Here is a 19,403-nt window from a genome sequence, read left to right on the forward strand (position 1 = left end):
TTGAGAGTCTGAGACCAGAGGAGCAGGAAGGATGCTATGTAGAGGCAATGACTGCCTGAACCCATAGGTGTCATCCCTGGGGGTATGACACCCAGAAAGATTAAAAAAAGGCTATTACTTACTGGCACTTTCCATGGCTTCACCCTGGTCCCATCCAAGTTTTGAAAACAGGCGGCAGATAACCACATTTCAGCTTGTTGTGCCAGCTCATGCCAGCACCATCAACTTCCGCCCCCCACATCTCCAGTTGGGTCTGCTGGATCCAGGATGACTGGCCTAAAAGGTAAGGCAGAGACTTGAGGCTAAAGAAAAGGGCTCCTCCCAGGGAGCCAAGGCCAAGAAACTATTTGCTCTCAGTCTGTCCCTCTCTAAATCTTCAAGAACCTTAGCCTATAGCAGTATTAATGGTCACCATTTCCATATTTTGTGGTTCCAAAGTCTTTGCCTTCAGGATCACAATCATTCTTCCCATAGGACCTGCTCTGTGTACCACAAAGGAGGATATCAAGGCCCAGGGAAGAATCCTGCCCATAGCCATACAACTAGTGAGTAAGGAGGGATCATGGAAAACTAGGTTTCCATGTAGGAAGTGTTTAAGGATGTGGTTTGTGATCCAAAGTCAGACACAGAGGTAAAGGCTGGGGAGAGACAGAGCACACACTAATCACTGTACAGTATCTCATCTGTGCATGCATTGAATCTGATTATCTTTCAAGTTCCCATGGGGTCTCAGTGGATTCCTGAAAAATGAGCTTGGATCAGATTCAACCAAAAGGACTTAAAGGACCTGAGAGAGAATTCTTAACCCAAAAGAATAAAGCTTGACTACCAGAATATCAGACAGCATCCTAGGGAAAAAATTGGGGGTGATCCATGAGTCTTCCTAGGAGTTCTGATAACATGTCATGAAGTCAATCTGACATTCAATGTACACATGGGGCCATCTTATGGGCAGGCCATGATGAGTCAAAAGCTCAGCAATAGGCTTAGCTTCCTGTTTCCAAGGTGATGGCCTGAGCCAGGGCAGAAAGCTTCAGGGGACCAGAGCAATCAGCTTGGAAGCTTTGCAGATTTTTGAGGATGGGGTGGATCCTATCTCTGGTACCTGCATTTCTGGAGCTGAAAACGGAGGTAATTTCCAATTATCTCATCCTCAAAGTCATAGTACACAGTCCAGTAGACCAAAAGCTGTTGGTATTGTTGGATCAGGTACAGGACTGTCCGGAAACCCTGAGCTGTGTTAAAAGAAGTTTCCCTGCTTCCATGTTCCCAGGCATAGATGGTCAGGAGCTCTAGGGCATACTGAGGTGGGAGTGAGTCCACTTTCTTCTTGCACTGAAAAGGAAGGAGAAATAACAGAGAATGACCACTCTCTTAATCCATAAGTTTGGCATTCCTCCCTTCTTTCTATCTCTCCTCACCCCCCAGGCAGCTAGTCACAACCCTGTGTGTCCACAAGTCTCTCCCAATAGAATGCAAGCTACTTGAGAGTAGGAATTGTTTCAGGTTCTTGAGGTTGTATTCCCAGGGACCCCTACCAGAAATCTTCTAAATGCATTTGAATAAAGGAATGAAATATGGTCCCTATGCACCATGTTCATCCTGTCCTGACTTTTAGTCTTGTCCCAACCAACAGGGCAGAAGTCATCTATTAGCTCTTTCATTTTAGAGCTGAGGAAGGGGCTAGGGGTTGTGCTTAAGGCACACTGAGTGTTCATTCTCCTCTCCTGGCCCTTCCTACTCATGCAGTAGAATGTTCAGACCTCCCAGATAACCAAGAAGCTTCCTACCATTTTATACCAGTGTTTCACCAATCAGATCAGACTTTTGAGCCTGGGACAGCGCTCTTTGAGGAAGTGCTTTTGCAGTTCTGTGAAACAGGTAGAAAATTCTCCCCCAATCTCTGATTCCTTTATGAGTGCAACATAGACCTGAGGGTCAGGTTTTTTGAAGTCTTTGTCCAGTGGACTTGTTGAGGAAAATGTGTGCAATTCAGTCAGTGTTTAATTAGCACCAGCTCTGTTCAGAGTAGAGAAGGCCAGTGGGGTGGGATCCTGGGGGAGAGATGGGTATAAAAGCAGGCTGTACCCACCAGGAGTTGGAATTAGAAAAAAAGAAACTTACACATGAAAGGGCTGGCAAGAAGGGCACAGAAAGTGAGTGCTGGAGGAATCCATGGGGAAAAGATCACTGGGGTCTGAGGGCATCAGGGAAGGCTTCCCAGAGGAGCAGGATTTTTATGAGGTATGGAAGGATGAGAAGAATTTAGATAAATGGAGTAAAAGAAGGCATTCCTGAAGGTCAGCATAAGCTGAACATGGGGCTATAGGTGGGAGTGGTTAGGGTTTGTTCATGGGTCATTGAGGGAACCCACCTGATGGGAGCAGAGGAGGGAACACTGGAGAAGAGGCAAAGAAAAAGGAAGATAAAGCTGGGGGTCTGCCTTTTGTTTAGGAATAAAACTAAGCTCTTGGCAACTGGTTCCTTTGCTTCATGGCAAATAGAGGCAGAAAAATGGAGGAAGCAGTGTCAGATTTTATGTTCTTAGACTCAACGATTACTGCAGATAGAGACTGTGACCATGAAAAGACACTTGTTCCTTGGAAGAAAGCTTTGGCAAATCTGGACAGCAAAAAAGAAAAGGGAACAGCAGAGGATAAGATGGATAGAGAGTGTCATGGAAACCCCAAAGATGAGCTTTGACACTTAGATAATGGAGGACAGAAGAGCTTGGCTTACCATGGTCCATGGGGTCGTGAAAAAAAAGTCTGGTGAGACTGAATGACTCAACCACTAAATCAGCAGATCTGGCTCTCTGCCAAACTCCATGGTGTCTATTTATGTCCCTCTGTACCTAAAAACCTAGATCATAATTGGGTATGGCCCAAAGTCAGGAGATTTTCCAACTAGAAGGAGCCTGAGAGATCATCTAGGCTGGGGATTCTTAACTGGGGTTCCACAAAGCTTAAGAAGTTTTTTTTAAAATGACTATTTTGATCTAATTGATTTCCTGATAATTCTAAGTATTTTATTTCATGCATTTAAAAGCCTTATTCTGAGAAGGGATCCATAGGCTTCAGGGGTCTCATTCTCCCTCAATGCTAATGTCTTCCCTCTGTTTGATATTTCTAGTTTCTCCTGCTTTGTGCACAATTGCCCAAAGTTTGTCTTCTCCGATAGACTGAGCTTTGTGAGAGCTGGAGGTGTACAGGAGATGGGATTTGAAGTCCTCTTTTCTGAAGCAGAATCCACTGATTTTCTCCCAGACCACATTCCCCCAGCCCAGCCCATCTGGGCTTGTGCGCCAAGACAGGAAACTTTGCTGATAGAAATCAGCTGGGGTTGGGACTGAGGCAAGAGACCTGGGTAGGGTAGAGTCTCCTCATTCTGGGCTGGAGGACTCAGAAACCAGGTTGGGAGCTTCTCACCTGGAACAATCCAGACTAGAAACGCAGCAAAGTTCACCTGCTGATTGACCTTGGTTGGCTTCAGACTGAAGCTAAGACCTTGAGAGTTGGTCCATGAATTGTTGACCTCAAATTCTACTTCATAACAACTCTGGGGAATTGGTGCAATTATGATTCTCATTTTATAGATGAGCAAAATGAGACAAACTGAGGTCAAGTGATTTGCCCAGGGTCATGCAGCTAGCAAGGCTAGATTTGAACTCAGGTCTTCTTGACTGCCACTCCAGTGCTCTACCCACTGCAGGAACCAGTTGCCTTTCATCTAATCTAATACCTACCTTTTAATTCCTAGACAACTGAGAGGCAGAGAGAGGTAGTGCCTGGCCAGAGGGCACAGGAAGTGTAGGAGCTGGAATCTGAAGCCCTCTTTTCTGATACTAAATCCACTGATCTTTTCCCTGAGGCCTCCCCCATCCCCCAAGATAGGAACAGAAACTCCAGCCCCTGGGCTTGTGGGCCAAGGGTAGAGTCTTTGGACTGCAGAAAGGCTGAGGTTGGAATCAGGGTCTCCTGGACTGGGGAGGGGGGACTCAGGGACCAGATTTGGGGCTTCTTACCCAGAACATCAAAGGCTGGGAGTACATTAAAGTCCTTTGAAAGACTGATGCCAGGAAATCTCAGTGTGAAGCTGAGCACTTTCGGCCTCTTGTTTTTCTTGAATTTGATTTTAAATGTCTCCTCATGCTCACACTGACATGCTTCCAGCTGTTTCTTGATTTCGTTAATGAACTCACTTTGGCAACCAATCTGGTCCTGATAGCTTTGGAGATTGCTGAGAAACACCACCAGGTATGCAACATAGTGGCTTCTCAGGGCTGCGCCTTTGCCAGATGAACTTCCCTGAAAGGGGCAGAAAGTGAGCAGTGAGGGCTACAGGAAGGGTGGCAGTAGGGGAGGGAAGGATAGAATGCAATTCTTGTAACCAAGGAATAATGTTCTAAATTGACTGAATAAAATTTAAAAAAAGTGAGCAGTGAGGCCAGGGGACAGAGGATGGCCATGGAAAACCAAATGTCCCCTCCCCCGGAATTCCAGCCCTGGACATCCCACCTCAGCTCTACTCATCACAATGTTCTAAGCCTGGCTTTTTAGGGCTCCCAGAGGATACTCCTCCTGCCCTCCTGCCTGGGGCTTCTCTCTACCTTTAGCATCGTTCTCCCCAGATTCTTAGACAAGCAAAAAAAGAAAGCAGTCCTGTACTCACCTTCACAATCCTGGTCACCTCAACTGGAAACATCTGTCCTTTAGGAAGGTGCCGATGATTTTAATGGCATTTTCGAGCTTAGTCCGGAAATCTTCATCAAGTGAGAGATAGTCCTCAATGTACTTGTCCAAGCTCTTTGGCCAGGTGTTCCAGAGACGCACTTCATCTGCCATTTGCACAGAGAGAGTGAGGGGACAGAGAGCTCAGTGTCTAGATGGCTGAGAACTGTGCTGTTTCCTTCTTTCCTCTTGCTCCACCCCTGGTCACTTACCCTTCCAAGGGCTCCGCCTCTTAGATCAGTTTCGTTTTCCTGAACAGGGCTGGTGCAATAGAGGGTTGAGCTCTAGTTTCTGCTGCTGCACTAGACTGTGCTTGTCTGTATTTGTTTTTCAGTCTTTATTTCCATTTAAGAATCACTACCATATCTCACACCCTCTACCCTTAGGGCATTTTCCCAAGGGACAGGAGCACATTTGGAGTCCTCCAAAATCCAGTTGACTGTGCTTAGGACAGAGCCTGGCACTTAGTAAACACGATCTAAATTTATTTCCCATCCAGGCTGCCTCTTGAGGTCCCAGTTCAGCCAAAGAGAGCCTCCTACAAATATAAACTCCCAGGACTGATAGGGAAGAGGGTGCTGACCAGCAGGAGCTGAGCTGATTTGAAAACAGCATTTCCAATGAATGCAGATGACAGAAAAGACAATCATGGCTCTGTGGAGGATTGTTTGAGGCTTCCCTACCCTCTCCTGGTAGAGATGGGGGCTAGAGTAGAATTTCTTCACAGCGTCAGAAAATTTTTTTATAGGGTTCTTTTTGTTTAATTTTGTTGTTACAAAGGAGGGTTCCATCTCGGGTAAGAGAGGTTATTATTTCCAAGAAGACCAGGGTGTAGCACAAAAGGCATCAATAAAACTTTTTTCTTTTTCTTTTACTTTCTTTTTACTCCAATCACCTGTAAAAACGTTTCCAACTTTTTAAAAACAATTTTGAGTATTAGTAAAACTTATATGTAAAAAATAGATACATTCTAGAGCGTCTAGCTCTGGTTGAGCCCAGTTCAGGAAAATGAAACTGATACAGACTCTCTTATGGAGGAATGTCCTGGGGTGGAGTTAAGGCAGAAATAAAGTAGTAAAGTCCTCAGCCACTTGACCACTGAGCTTTCAGTTTCCTCACTCTCTCAGCACAGGCTATGGACAACATTCAGGACAGGCTGTGGAATACCCAAGCAAGGGACCTGGACAGGTACATTGAGGAGTACCTCTTGCCTAATACCATTTTCCGGACAGAGATCAGATGTGCCATTGACATCATCTGCTCCTTCCTAAAGGAGAGATGCTTCCAAGATCTTGGAAAGTCGGTTCGGGTGACCAAGGTTGTGAAGGTGAGCCCAGAGCTGCTTTCTTTTTCTGCTTATCTGAGAATTTGGACAAGGGAAGAAGGGTGAAGGTAGGGAGAAGTTCCAGGCAGGGGGAGGATCCTCTGGAGGCCCTTAGAAATTAGGTTTGGAACACAGGAATGAGCAGAGCAGAGGTGGGATTTCCAGAGTAGGAATTCTGAGGGAGGGGGCAGTTGGTTTTCCATGGCCATTCTCTGTCCCTGGGCCAAGGATCTCTTCCTTCAGGCATAATCTCACTGCTCACTTTCTGCTCCTTTCAGGGAGGTTCATCTGGCAAAGGCACAGCCCTGAGAGGATGCTCCGATGCAGACTTGGTGGTATTTCTCAGCAATCTCAAAAGCTTTCGGGACCAGATAGATCACCGAAATGAGTTCATTGAGGAAATTAAGAAACAGCTGAAAACATGTCAGCATGAGCAAGGGTGGAAGTTTAAAGTCAAGTTTGAGGTCAATTCCAGGGCCAACCCTCGAGTGCTCAGCTTTACTCTGAAGTCAACCAAGATCAGTCAGTGGGTGGACTTTGATGTGCTTCCAGCCTTTGATGTTCTAGGTAAGAAGTCCTCAACCTGATTCCTGGGTCCCCCAGCCCAGGTTGAAGACACACCACCACCAGAAGAGCAAACCCTGCCCAGGTCTTTCCCCTCAGCCCCAACTTCAGCTGACTTCTCTCAACAGCCTATAAATAAGCATTAATTAAGTATGTAATGGATGGCAGGCCCTGTGCTGAATTCTGGGGACACAAAGAAAGAAAGAGACCAATCTATGCTCTTAAGGACTTATAGTCTAATGGGAGAGACAACTTGTAAACAACCACGTGTACAAACACACTATATAGTGGATAAATTAGAACTAATCAATAGAGGGAAGGTATTAAAATTTAAATAAAGGGGATCAGAAAGGGCTTCCTTTTGAAGGAAGGATTTTAATTGGAATTTAAAGGAGATCAGGAAAGCTGGAAAGCAGAGATGAGGAGGAAGATCATTTCAGGAATGGAGGACAGCCAGAAAATGCTTGGAGTTGGGAGAAGGTCTGTCCTGTTTGACAAACATCGAGGATGCTAGTATTACTGGATCATAGATTACATGGCAGGGGAGTGGAAGAAGACTGGAGAGCTTGGAAGTGGGGGGTACATGGTTATGAAGGGCTTTGAATGTGAAACAGAGAACCTTAAATTTGAAACTGGAGGTAACAGGCTGCCACTGGAGTAGATTCAATTGAGGAAGATCCTTCTGAGAGCTGAGAGGAAGATGCCTCTAGTGGGGAGTGACTTGTAGACTGGAAACCATATTCAATAGTCTAGGTGTGAGGTCATGAGGAACTGTCCTAAGGTGAAGGAAGTGTCTATCAGAGGAGAGAAGAGGACACACCAGAGCAAGGCTGTGATGGGAGTATGGAGGAGAGATGAGGTGAAGGCAAAATCAACAAGATTTTCAACATGCTGATATGGGTCTGGTGGGGCAAGCTAGAGTTAGAAGTGGAAGATGACTCTTGGGTTTTGAGTTTGGATGACTGGGATGGTAGAGTTTCCCTTGATAGTAATAAGGAATGGAAAGGGAGAATGTTTGGAGGAAATCTAGAAATGTTGAGTTTGAGATGTCTGTGAGATATGCAGTTTGATTTGTCTGAAGGGCATTTGGAGATGGAAATCACTTACAGATAGATGAGTAAGTAGCCTTGAGGATCATCAGCAAAGAAATTATGATTGAATATATGGGAAATAATGAGATCAGAATTCCCCGTGTTGGTTCACACCCAAAGCAGCCAAGAACTTTCTACCGGGAGCTGTGGCATTTTTGTCTCTTTCATATTGGGTCTATTACAGGGTAGAAGAAAGACAGAGAACACCTAAAGCAATGGGTGCCCATAGCAGTGAGAAGGCAAAAACAATATAGTAGGCCAGTGGATGGGACTGGAGATGTTTAGCCTTGATATGAGAAGAATCATGGGGATAGGAGAAGAATCTTCAAGTATTTGATGGAATTTAATTGGGAAGAGTGATTGGACTAGTGTTGCTTGGCCATAGAGGGAGGAGCTAGGATGTCAAGAAAAACTTTCAAGCAATTAGAACTTTTAAAATGTTGAACAGACTGTTTTAGTGATAGATTCTTTTTATTAAAAGTCTTTAAGGGGGTACCTAGGTGAATCAGTGGATAGAACACAAAGCCTGGAGATGGGAGGTCCTGGGTTCAAAATTGACCTACCTGTATGACTCTGGGCAAGTCACTTATCCTTCATTGCCTAGCCCTTACCCCTCATCTGTAATACTTAGTATTGATTCCAAGCAAGAAGGTAAGGGTAGTTTTTAAATAAAAAGAATTCTTTAAGCAAAGATTATGTGGTTACTGGATAGATTGATGGTAGCCAGATATATGACAAATAGAAAAATAAAGCACTTACTAGGCATGCCAAGCACTTTTTCACTGGAGTTTCAAAGAGCAATAAAGGAAGGGCAACTAGGTGGTTCAGGGGGATTGAGATCCAGGTCCAGAGGCAGGAAGGCCAGGGTTCAAATCCATTCTCAAATACTTTCTAGCTATGACCCTGGGCAAGTCACTTAACCCTTACCATCTTTTGCCTTGGAAGCAATACACAGTATTGATTCTAAGATGGAAGGTAAGGGTTAAAAAAAGACAAAGACAAGTAAAGGAACAGCCTTATATTCCACAGGAGATTGGTGATAAGACAAGACAGGGGACAATGGTTTTGAGTCTAGAAGATAGTATAAAGGTGTATTTGTTCACTAAGGGATGGAGATAGTGAAGGGAGGAGAGGGTAACCAGTTCAGGGTGATGGCTTAGGAAAGAACTGATGAGGTTAGAGTGGTGATTGTGCTGAGGATGAACAGGTTTGGTAAGGCAGAGGTAGAGATGACATGATAAAAGATCATGATGAGAGGGAGGAATTTTTGAGTTTGGGAATATGAAAGTAGAATATTTGAGAGTATAGCTAAAATGGAGCAGGAAATGAGTAGATCAGGAAAATGAGTACTTAGATATTGGAGAGAGTCTCAATTTCTATGTTGATATAATGCCAGAAATCTGTCCAATCTATCATAAAACAACTGAGGCAGAGCTTTGAGCCAATAACTATTTATTAAAGGAACCGATCCCCTTCACCAAATAGGATCCCAAGCCTCCCTCGAGGTCCTAGATCCTATTCCCACCCCCTCTTCCAAGGTACAAGATTTATTGTCTTTAAGTTCAAACAATAATCTATTGGCGTAGTCCTTTCAGGACCGGTACAATTCGAAATATACATTTTCGTTGGTGATTAAAATTAGGCAGGAGCAGGGGTGACCACTTCCAGCTCATTTCTCCAGAAATGAGGCAGGGTCCCCAGAGTAGAAACATGTAGCAAAAGACTCTTGTGGAAGAGTTAAGCAGGTTATGTTTTACCGAAGAGTAGCCAGTCAAGTGAAGGGGCTAGAGATTGAGGGCTCTCGAAATAGCCAGAAATTTCCCACTTAAATTTATGATCATCTTGTGCCATGAAGAATAACCTTGTGAAATCCTGCCCCGTGAGGAACTTAGATAATCAAAGCTAGGGTGGGGAACCCTTTAACTGTGACTGAATAAAGGGCAAGTCCTACTATGCTTCATAATCTAACAGGAAGAAAGCTTACTCAGCTGTTTAACCTAACAGCCATAATAACCTAACTAATCATAATGGTATTGTGCAATTGGAGTCAGCTGATTATCCTTAACTTCACCAAATGTAGAGTAATGTCTCTTAATTCAAGGATAAATACCGGATAAATGCTGTGAAGCTCAGGAGGGCTTGACTCATAGCAGGAGGAAGATCTAGCCTGGGAGAGTCCAGACTGGAAGATGAAGCTAGGAATTCTGAGTGGGTCTGGTCTGCTCAGGAGCATTGGAGATGGCCCTAGAGCTAGAGAGGGGCCATCAGTGGGCATGCAGGGTCCAGAGCTTCCTGGAAAGTATCAGGAGGGAAGGAACAGGTCAGAGATCTGGGTAAAGCTGCCTGTGGGAGAGTTTACATGGGTGGGGGCCACTGGCTTGTGAATGAGTCCACCAAGGGAGGAAGCACTCCTTGGAGCCATATAATGGGGGGTTTTCAAAATGTTAGGGCCTTATTCCAAAGCCCTGGTTGCTCCCCCTTGGTTACCGTGCTGTCACTTGCTATTCTTTTGGACCTCGAGGAAGACTTTTTCCCATTTTCTCACCGGTGAAACCAAGGAATTGGGCTAAAAGATCTCTAAGCTCCTTCCCAGCTCCAAATCCCAATGACCTAGTGCTATGATTAATGGTGATTCACAATAAACTCTTGTTTTCTAGAACTCATAAATAAGCACATACAACTAGAATTGTATTTTAAGTGGGGACTTCTTACTGATAGGCACCCAGAGATATGTCTAGGGGAAATTTTGCCCCACCTCAAATCCAATTCCTCCTCTGAAAATAGTTGTTTGGAAAACTCCAAGAGTAGATAAAAATCACAAAGACCACAATTTGGCCCCCTCCTTTCTTTATCTCCTACTGTTCTCCAGTGTAATGATACATTGAAGAGGGATTATTACATTAATTTCCTTTAAGTATCAGTTCAAAGAATAGCTAAGGTGGCTCAGTGGATAGAGTGCCAGGCCTGGGAGATCCTGGGTTAAAATTTGACTTCGGACACTTCCTAGTTGTAATACCCTGGGCAAGTCACTTGACCCCCACTGCCTAGCCCTTACCACTCTTCTGCCTTGGAACCAATACACAGTATTGATTCTAAAACGGAAGGTGAGGGTTTAAAAAAAAACAAAACAGAAGGTAAAGGTTTTTGTTTTGAGCCAGATGTCTGAGTCAAATTTGAACCCAGAACCTCCCATTTCTAGGCCTGGCTCTCAATCCACTGAGCTACCCAGCTGTCCCCAGAAGGTAAAGGTTTAAAAACAAAACACAACTCAGTTCAAATTCCACCTTCTGAAAAAGACTCTTTTTCGCCACCCATTCCCCCCCCTCAATTTCCCCCCAATCACCTCTTATTTCTAATGTAAATACTGGCCTTGTACCTAGTTAATTGTATGTTGTTGCTTCCTTTAGAATATCAACTCCTGAAGGGTAGGCATGGTGGTTTTGCCCTTCTTTGTTACTTTAGCACTTAGCCCAGTGCCTGGCCTAGAATAAACAATAAACTCTTTAATAATAATAATTATTATTATATAAATATTATATAACAAACAACCAAAAGAAATAAGTCTTAAAATCAGCATTAATTAATTAGTAATAAAGTTAATAAACCAACTGACTAATAACAACATGCTTCAATGTTCCCAAAGTGTTTGACAGACCCCATCTTATATGTGTCTCACAAGCTGTGAGTTAGCCTCTAGGAACATCATTGAACCCTTTTTCTTAGAAGACAGAACTGAGGTTCAGAGAAGCTGTCACTTGCCCACGGCCACCCAGAGAAGCAACAGAAGTGGCCATCTATGAACTCCTTCTTCTTGTTACGAAGTCCAACACGCTCTCGTCTTAGCAGTGATACCCTTTGCTCTTGCTAGGCTGACTTTCTCAGTACCTTGTGGCCATGCCACATTCATCAAAACTATGTGCTCTCATTCATACTCTTCTCCCTGCCTAAAATGTTTTCTTCCTGATCTTCTTCAAATTCAACCTACCAATTCTCTGAAGTCTGCCCTGATACTATATCCTCTGCTGGACTCTTATTACAGACTGTCTCACCTTATTTGTGTGCAAGGCAGTGAGGTTGCAGAGGCAAAGAAGGATGGAGTATCTGGGGTCCAAGGGGGAATCCTGCCTTGGATCCTGTGTGACTTGTGGGCAAGTCAATCCACCTCTCAGAGATTTAATTTCTAAATTGGGACATCGATCATTTGACTACCCACTTCACATGTCTGTTGTAAAGTAAATGCTTTTCAAACACTAAAATATTTCTCGGATAGAACCTGACTTCTGCTCCTTCCCCACATGATCCCAGCACAGAGGAGATGCTGAAGACACTGGCTGAATTGAACTGGTTTTCCCTAACAGGTCAACTGACCACAGACTTCAGGAAACCTGACCCCCAGATCTACATCAATCTCATAAGAGAATCCCAGACAGCAGGAGAATTCTCTACCTGCTTCACAGAACTACAGAAGCAATTCCTCAGCCAGAGATGCCCCAAGCTCAAAAGTCTGATCCGATTGGTGAAACACTGGTACAAAATGGTAAGAATCTTCTTGGTTATCTAGGGTGGGATAAGGTCTCACCACTGCTTCCCTGCTGTGGCAATTGCCAGGTCATTTTATTGTCTGGGCAATTCCAGTGGCCTCCTCCTTGGCCTTCTTGCCTCTAGTCTATCCTCCTTTCAGTTGCCAAAAGGCTTTTTCTTGGGGTGGACCTCCAACCATGTTATCCCTCCTGCTGCCCATTCAAAAACTTCAGCTATTACTGATTGCTTCTAGGATCAAATATAAAATCTTCTGTTTGGTCCTCAACCATTAGGACTCCTTTCTTTCTTTCTTTCTTTCTCTCTTTCTCTCTCTCTCTTTCTTTCTTTCTTTCTTTCTTTCTTTCTTTCTTTCTCTCTTTCTTTCTCTCTTTCTTTCTTTCTCTCTTTCTCTCTTTCTTTCTTTCTTTCTTTCTTTCTCTCTCTCTTTCTCTCTCTCTCTTTCTTTCTCTCTCTCTCTTTCTCTCTCTCTTTCTCTCTTTCTCTCTCTCTTTCTCTCTCTTTCTCTCTTTCTCTCTCTCTTTCTCTCTCTCTCTCTTTCTCTCTCTCTCTTTCTCTCTCTCTCTCTTTCTCTCTCTCTCTCTCTCTTTCTCTCTCTTTCTCTCTCTCTCTTTCTCTCTCTTTTTCTCTCTCTCTCTTCCTCTCTCTCTCTCTCTCTCTCTCTCTTTCTCTCTTCCTCTCTCTCTCTCTTTCTCTCTCTCTTTCTCTCTTCCTCTCTTCCTCTCTTCCTCTCTCTTCCTTCCTTCCTTCCCTCCTTTCCTCTCTTCCTCCTTCCCTCCTTTTGTCTCTCTCCTTCTCTCCTCTCTTTCCCCCTCTCTCTTTTTCTCCTTCCTTCCTTCCTTCCTTCCTTCCTTCCTTCCTTCCTTCCTTCCTTCCTTCCTTCCTTCCTTCCTTCCTTCCTTCCTTCCTTCCTTCCTTCCTTCCTTCCTTCCTCCCTCTCTTTTTCTCCCTCCCCCCCTTCCTTCCTCCCTCTGATAAAATGAAGGTGTTGGACTAGATAATCTTGGAGATCACTTCCAACATTGACAAACTAAAGGCTAAAGTGAGTTTTCAGTCCTATGCTGCCCCTGCTTCTATTTCTGCAGAGACAGCTAGAAAAGGAAAAGAGAATGCTAAGAATTGTAGTTTGAGAACTGTCTCCAAACAACCCCAGGAACAGAAGTCCATGGTGTCCCATAGAGTCACACATGACTGCATTACAACCACCACCATCACAACACTTAGACTGTAGAAGAGAAAGCTCAAGGTGATAATAACTGTCTTCACATATTAAAGGATTGTTTTATGCAAAACTGATTACACCTGTTCTGCTTGGCTCCAGAAAGTAGAATGTGGAGCAATAGGCAGAGGCTGCAGGGAAGTCAAGTTGAGAGATTGATTAAATATTTACTATGTGCCAGCCACAGTGTTAAGCACTCAAGAATCTAATGGGGGAGACAGCATGCAAACACTTATGTACAAACAAGATATAGATAGGATGATTTGGAGACAATCAATAGAGGGAAGGTACTAGCATTAAGGAAAATCAGAGAAGGCTTCATGTAGAAGGTAAGCTTTTAGCTGGAACCTGAAGGAAGTCCAGGAAGCCAGGAGGCAGATATGCGAAGAGAAATAATCCAGCCATAGAATATATTATGCAAAGAACAGCAAGTAAGGCTAGTTCACTGTAAGGAAAAACTTCCTAACAATTAAAGGTCACCACAAAGTAGAATCATCTCCAGAAATATGGCCAAGACCCCCTCCCTGGCCCCCTCCAAGTCACAGCTAGATGACCACTTAGTCAGGATGATTCCTGGAGGAGACAGCTTCTGTAGTCTCTTCCAGCTGATATGGTATCACTTGGTATTTACCATCATTCTCAGTTGCTTCTTCTTACTTCTCAGTGCAAGGAGATAATGGACTCCCTCCCTCCTCAATATGCTCTGGAGCTCCTGACTGTCTATGCTTGGGAGCATGGGAGCCAGGAAACTAGATTTATCACAGCCCAAGGCTTCCAGACAGTCCTATACCTGATCCAGAAATACCAAGAACTCATGATCTACTGGACCATCAATTATGACATTGATAATGAGGCCATTACGGATTACCTCTGTCGTCAGCTGCGGAAACACAGGTAGCAGAGATACGGTGTCCCTTACCCTGGGCATTGGCAAAACTTCCCAACTGATGGCTCCAGGCTCCTGAGACTCCATCCATAAAACCACAAATCAAGCCCCTAATTTGTAGCTTTTGCTGATTTCTAAAATGTAAATGTTTGCCTGAAAAATTTAACTCTAAAGAGCCCAATTGGAGCCATGTCCAACATAAGCGGCTTTTCTCCCTACAAGTCTTATCTCCCAGTTTAGAATGCTCCTCAGAATCTGTGTGCTCTAGGGAAGAAAGCACTGGGCTCTGAGTCAGGAGACCAGGACTGAGGGCTGTTGGGGGATGCAACCTGACATTTTTGTGCTCAGGGCAAGCAAAATGAAACCAGTGGGGTGGGGGTGGGCAGGGGATGCTAGGAAAGTGTGTAATATGTTTCAGGGGGACAGGACCAGAAGATCCTCAGTCTTAAAACTGGACTAAGATTTTAGGACACCCTAAATTTTTGATAACTGTCTTTCAGTATAATGGTTTTTTTTTGTGATCCCCTGTATTTTATGAGCTTAAAAACATTCTTCTGAGGAGTCTCTAAGTCTTCACTAGATGTCCAAAGGAGGATAAAACATAGAAAACATTAGGAACTCCTGTTTTAAGGGGCAGCTAGGTGACTCAGTGGACAGAGCACCAGGCCTGAAGAGAGGAGGTCCTGGGTTCAAATTTTATTCAGATGCTCCCTCTCTGTGTCACCCTAGGCAAGTCATTTAACCCATTGCCTTACCACTCTTCTACCTTGGAACTGATATTTGTTATTAATTCTAATATGGAAGGTACAGGTTGTTTTTTTTTAAACTCCATTTTTAAGACTTAACTTTCAGGGGGCAGCTGGGTGGCTCAGTGGATTTAGAGCCAGGCCTAGAGATGGGAGGTCCTAGGTTCAAATCTGGCTCAGACATTTCCCAGCTGTGTGACCCTGGGCAAGTCACTTAACCCTCATTGCCTAGCCTTACACTCTTCTGCCTTGGAGTCAATACTCAGGGTTTAAAAAAAGAGACAACTTTCAGAGAAGGTGTAGACCTACACGGATAGAGGGAATTTTCTCACCTGAGAGTTCCCTATACCAGTGAAATCACAGGTTCTGTTCTCCTGTAGTAGTCTTGATGTGGGAGAAACACACCCAAATTTGTAGCAGGGTCTCACCCCAAGAATAGGAGACTCAAACTCCATTCAGTCCAGAAGTAAGAAAAGAATTTTAGTTGAAGAAGTGATTTTTGGTGGTGGGATAGCAGGTGGAATAGTCTTGGGCTAATCAGGAAGCCCTAGGGCTGATGGATAAGCTCACGGGCTAGTAGAGTAGCCTCTTTGGAGCTGATAGTATGGAATAGCAGCTCCACTATAAAAATGGCAGCTTCCTCCGAGGAGTGGAGCTTCTATCAAGAAGAGGCAGCTTCCATACCCTGTGGATCAGGGTTGGCATATTTATTGGGGTCTGGTAGCTTGGAATCTCCCATTCCAAACTCAGGTGGAAGGATGTTTTGGGGGTTGTTGCCATAGGGAATAAGGAGCACGTGCCAGATTAGGGGATTCTTCTGGAATGCCAGAGTCCCCAGTGTATAGGTTCCATGTTCCCCCATTGTCCACCCAGTCTTCATTTGTCAATGCAGGAGAGGTCTCACCCTTCTAGAGTGAGAACATGGGGTAGGGGAAGTGATGCGGTACATTGGAGGACCACCATAGGGAACGATTTCTGAGAACAATATGAGTACTTAATAAAACAGATTAGGCACGAAGCTGATGCCCAGTATAGAATATTAACGATCCAGTATACAGAATGGGAAATTGATCAGTCTACAATTCATACTTGCCTAATGCTGAAACTACAGCTTTTGCAGTTGTTTAACTAGTGCTAACTGGTGAGAAATGCAAGATTGCAGAGTATGAGGGCCTGTGCCTGTTCCTGCCCCTCACTGCCCACATCAGTCTCAGCTTTTTCTTTTTTTTAACCCAAATGTGCATAGGGGATGGGGAAGAGGGGTTAAGAGGTGGAAAAGCCAGGGGAGCATTCCCATTGGTTGTTCTCCTGTGCTGAGTGATTATTTCCTTTAGGATGGGACCCACCAGCTCATCTCTGCACATTGATCAATCACAAAACTCATGTGCCAGGCATATCTAGGGAGGAACAGGGCTGGAACAAGTGACTTCTTGGCTCTCTGGGAGGAATCTCTTCCTTAGCCTAAACTCTCTGCCCTACCCTACAGGCCAGTGATCCTGGACCCAGCTGATCCAACTGGTGATGTGGGAGGTGGAAGTCGATGGCGCTGGGACAAGCTGGCACAAGAAGCTCAAAGGTGGTCATCTGCCCCTTGTTTTCAAAACTATGATGGGACCAGGGTAGAGCCATGGAGAGTGCCGGTGAGTCAGAGCCTTCTTGTGTGTGTTTGAGAGAGAAAGGAGGGAGAGAGAGAGAGAGAGACAGAGACAGAGACAGAGACAGAGAGACAGAGACAGAAACAGAGACAGGGACAGAGAGAGGGGGGAAGAGAGGGGGAGAGAGGGAGAGAGAGAGGAAGGGAGAGGGAGAGGGAGAGAGAGAGAGAGAAAGAGAGAGACAGAGACAGGGACAGAGAGGAGGGGGGGAAGAGAGGGGGAGAGAGGGAGGGAAAAAGGAAGGGAGAGGGGGGGAGAGAGGGAGGAAGGAGGGGGAGACAGGAAGATAGGGAGTCAGGGAGGGGGGGAGAGTGTGAGGAGAGAGAACAAAAAAGAACACAAGAGAACACACTGCCTTGGGACTTAGGTGAGCTTTCCTGGTCCCCAGAACTGAACAGAGTCCTTCTATTAGATAGATGCTAAATCCCCCAGTAAACCCTGGAGCAGTCATTTCCCAAGACCTGTTAGTGACCTCAGACTCATTAGAAGATCACATTAGCTTTTGGTTTTAGCTTTTCACAGTCACATTGCTGGGTCCTGTCCATTTTGTACTATCCCCATTTGACAGACATGGCAACTGACCCTCAGGGAGGATAAATGTGTTGAATAAGGCCATGTGGCCTGTCAGTGGGAGAAACAGGACCAGTATTTAGGCTTTGCTCCACTTTGAGACTTCCCTAGAGCCCAGGGAGTCCCTCCCACCCTGCCCCATGCTTCCCTATCAGGAGCAAGATGGCTCCTCTAAAGCAAAAGTGTTTATCTCATGTTTTCAGGTGGAGCAGACCCTGGAAGCCAGCAAGGTCTTGAACCTAATCAACAAGCCATAGCTACAGGCAGACATGCATCATCTTCAGAATCCTCCACACCAGGATGCAATGTTTGGGACCCTATAACACCCCCCTCCCCATAACAGGGTCAGGACACGCCTGTTTTGTTTCTGCTTCTGGAATATGTGTTTGGATTAGTGGAGAGAATGCTAATGTGCCCCAGAAGTGTGTGTGTGTGTGGGTGCAAGTTGGCTTACATTCTTCATTCTTTGGAGGGACACCCATGAAGTTCCAGATTCTCTTTGAGGAGAAACCCCTGGAGAAAGAGAGAAGACATTTGGAATGACAGCTGTGAAAGGGAAACTGACTTCTCAGTGTGCCCCTGATTGGGAGCTCACTCCCCTCATCTTTGGGAAATTGCCTTTTAGGGGAGGCTGGGACCACCCTACGGGTGAGCTCCAAGATCTTCTTCCCAGTGGGAGAGCTCCTTTACTATGTATCTCCTGCCATATTTAAATCTGTATGGTTTTCTGATTTCTGTTTGCTAATTATTTGAATAAATGGATTTATCAGCTGAATATTCCCTAATCATGGTTATCATGCGCATAACTAAGGTTTGGTGGAAAGAGGCCAAGCCAGTAGGTCTTCTCACCTTTTTAATGTAAACATAAAAATCTTGCTCCTAGATAAGTAATATTTAAGGGGGGGGGGGGGCAACAGATAGCTATAATTCCAGGCCAGTACTCTGCCTTAGAGGAGAACAGAGAGGCCAAGCTTGTGGCCCTTCTCCTGAACCCCTCCAGGAAGTAGAGAAAGATGGCATAGTGGATGGAGTGCCAGGCCTGGCAGAAGGAGGACCTTGGTTCAAATCTGGCTTCAGACACTTCCTTGCTGTGTGACCCTGGGCAAAACCCACTTTGCTTACCTCTTGCCCTTCTGTCATAGAGGTGTCTCTGGGGCCGGAGGTACAGACTTAATAGAGACAGAGAGAGAAAGAAGGGTGGGCAAGATTCCAGATAGAGCTATTATGCCTCCTAGAGCCAAGCTGACTATACACTTGGGCATCCTAGATGAATAGACACCTGATGTGGGGGGCTCATAGCTTACAAGTGAAGTAGGTGTGCTTGCCTATAAAGCTATGTTTGTTGGAGTATTTGGCTTTGGAAAAGTAGAAGATATTCAGCCAAGAAGACTTCTTGGAGAAAATGGCATTTCAGTGCTAGAGTGGAATATAACAGGGAAGGAGCAGAGATAAAAGGAAGAAAAGAACCTCTTGGCAGAGGTGGGGTAAAGTGAGACTGTGAGTCTCAAGGGCTTGGAACAGAAACATGAAGAAAGAAGAAAGAAAGAGACACTTTCTGATAGGGCCAATGGAGCAAGTGAGCAGGAACTTACTTTGGTGAAGAAGGGGACAAAAGAGAAAGTGAAGGTTTGTGGGGCAGTGTATGAGTGCCAGGGCAGCTAGGTAGGCACCATAATGCATAGGGTGCTGAGTCTGGAGTCAGGAAGTTCAAATCTTGCCTCAGATATTTGCTAGCTATATGACCCTGGCCAAGTCACTTCACCCTGTTTGCCTCAGTTTCCTTATCTATCAAATGAGCTGGAGAATTAAATGGCAAACCAGTATCTCTTCCAAGAAAACCTCAAATAGGGTCATGAAGAGTTGGGCACAATTGAACAGCTGAATAAGTATGAGTTCCTTGGTCATCCTTATTTTTCCTTATGGGCTTTGAGATTATTTTGTACTGGTGTGTTGGGAATCACAGTCTCAGGGTGCAAAAATGGCTGCAGAGTCAACACCTTTTATTTTCCTGGTCTTCCACCTAGGAGAGGGACAAAGGAAAAGATCAGTGGTTTAAAGGCCAGGAGCAAGAAGGTGGAG

At 44.8% G+C, this 19,403-nt stretch overlaps 1 protein-coding gene and 1 pseudogene across 1 annotated transcript; one reads left to right on the forward strand and one right to left on the reverse strand.

The window, feature by feature from the left end:
• Nucleotides 1-1,110: 1,110 nt before the first annotated feature.
• LOC103092474 (2'-5'-oligoadenylate synthase 1-like) lies at nt 1,111-4,941 on the reverse strand (annotated as a pseudogene).
• A 126-nt stretch (nt 4,942-5,067) lies between these two features.
• LOC100028841 (2'-5'-oligoadenylate synthase 1-like) lies at nt 5,068-18,099 on the forward strand. Its single transcript, XM_056821709.1, has 6 exons — nt 5,068-6,057; nt 6,333-6,621; nt 12,068-12,246; nt 14,132-14,361; nt 16,586-16,739; nt 17,528-18,099. Exons 1-6 carry the CDS (start codon nt 5,866-5,868, stop codon nt 17,579-17,581), a joined length of 1,098 nt encoding a protein of 365 aa, XP_056677687.1. The 5' UTR covers nt 5,068-5,865; the 3' UTR covers nt 17,582-18,099.
• Nucleotides 18,100-19,403: the final 1,304 nt, after the last annotated feature.

Source organism: Monodelphis domestica, chromosome 3 (assembly GCF_027887165.1).
Source record: "Monodelphis domestica isolate mMonDom1 chromosome 3, mMonDom1.pri, whole genome shotgun sequence".
Taxonomy (NCBI): Eukaryota; Metazoa; Chordata; class Mammalia; order Didelphimorphia; family Didelphidae; genus Monodelphis; species Monodelphis domestica.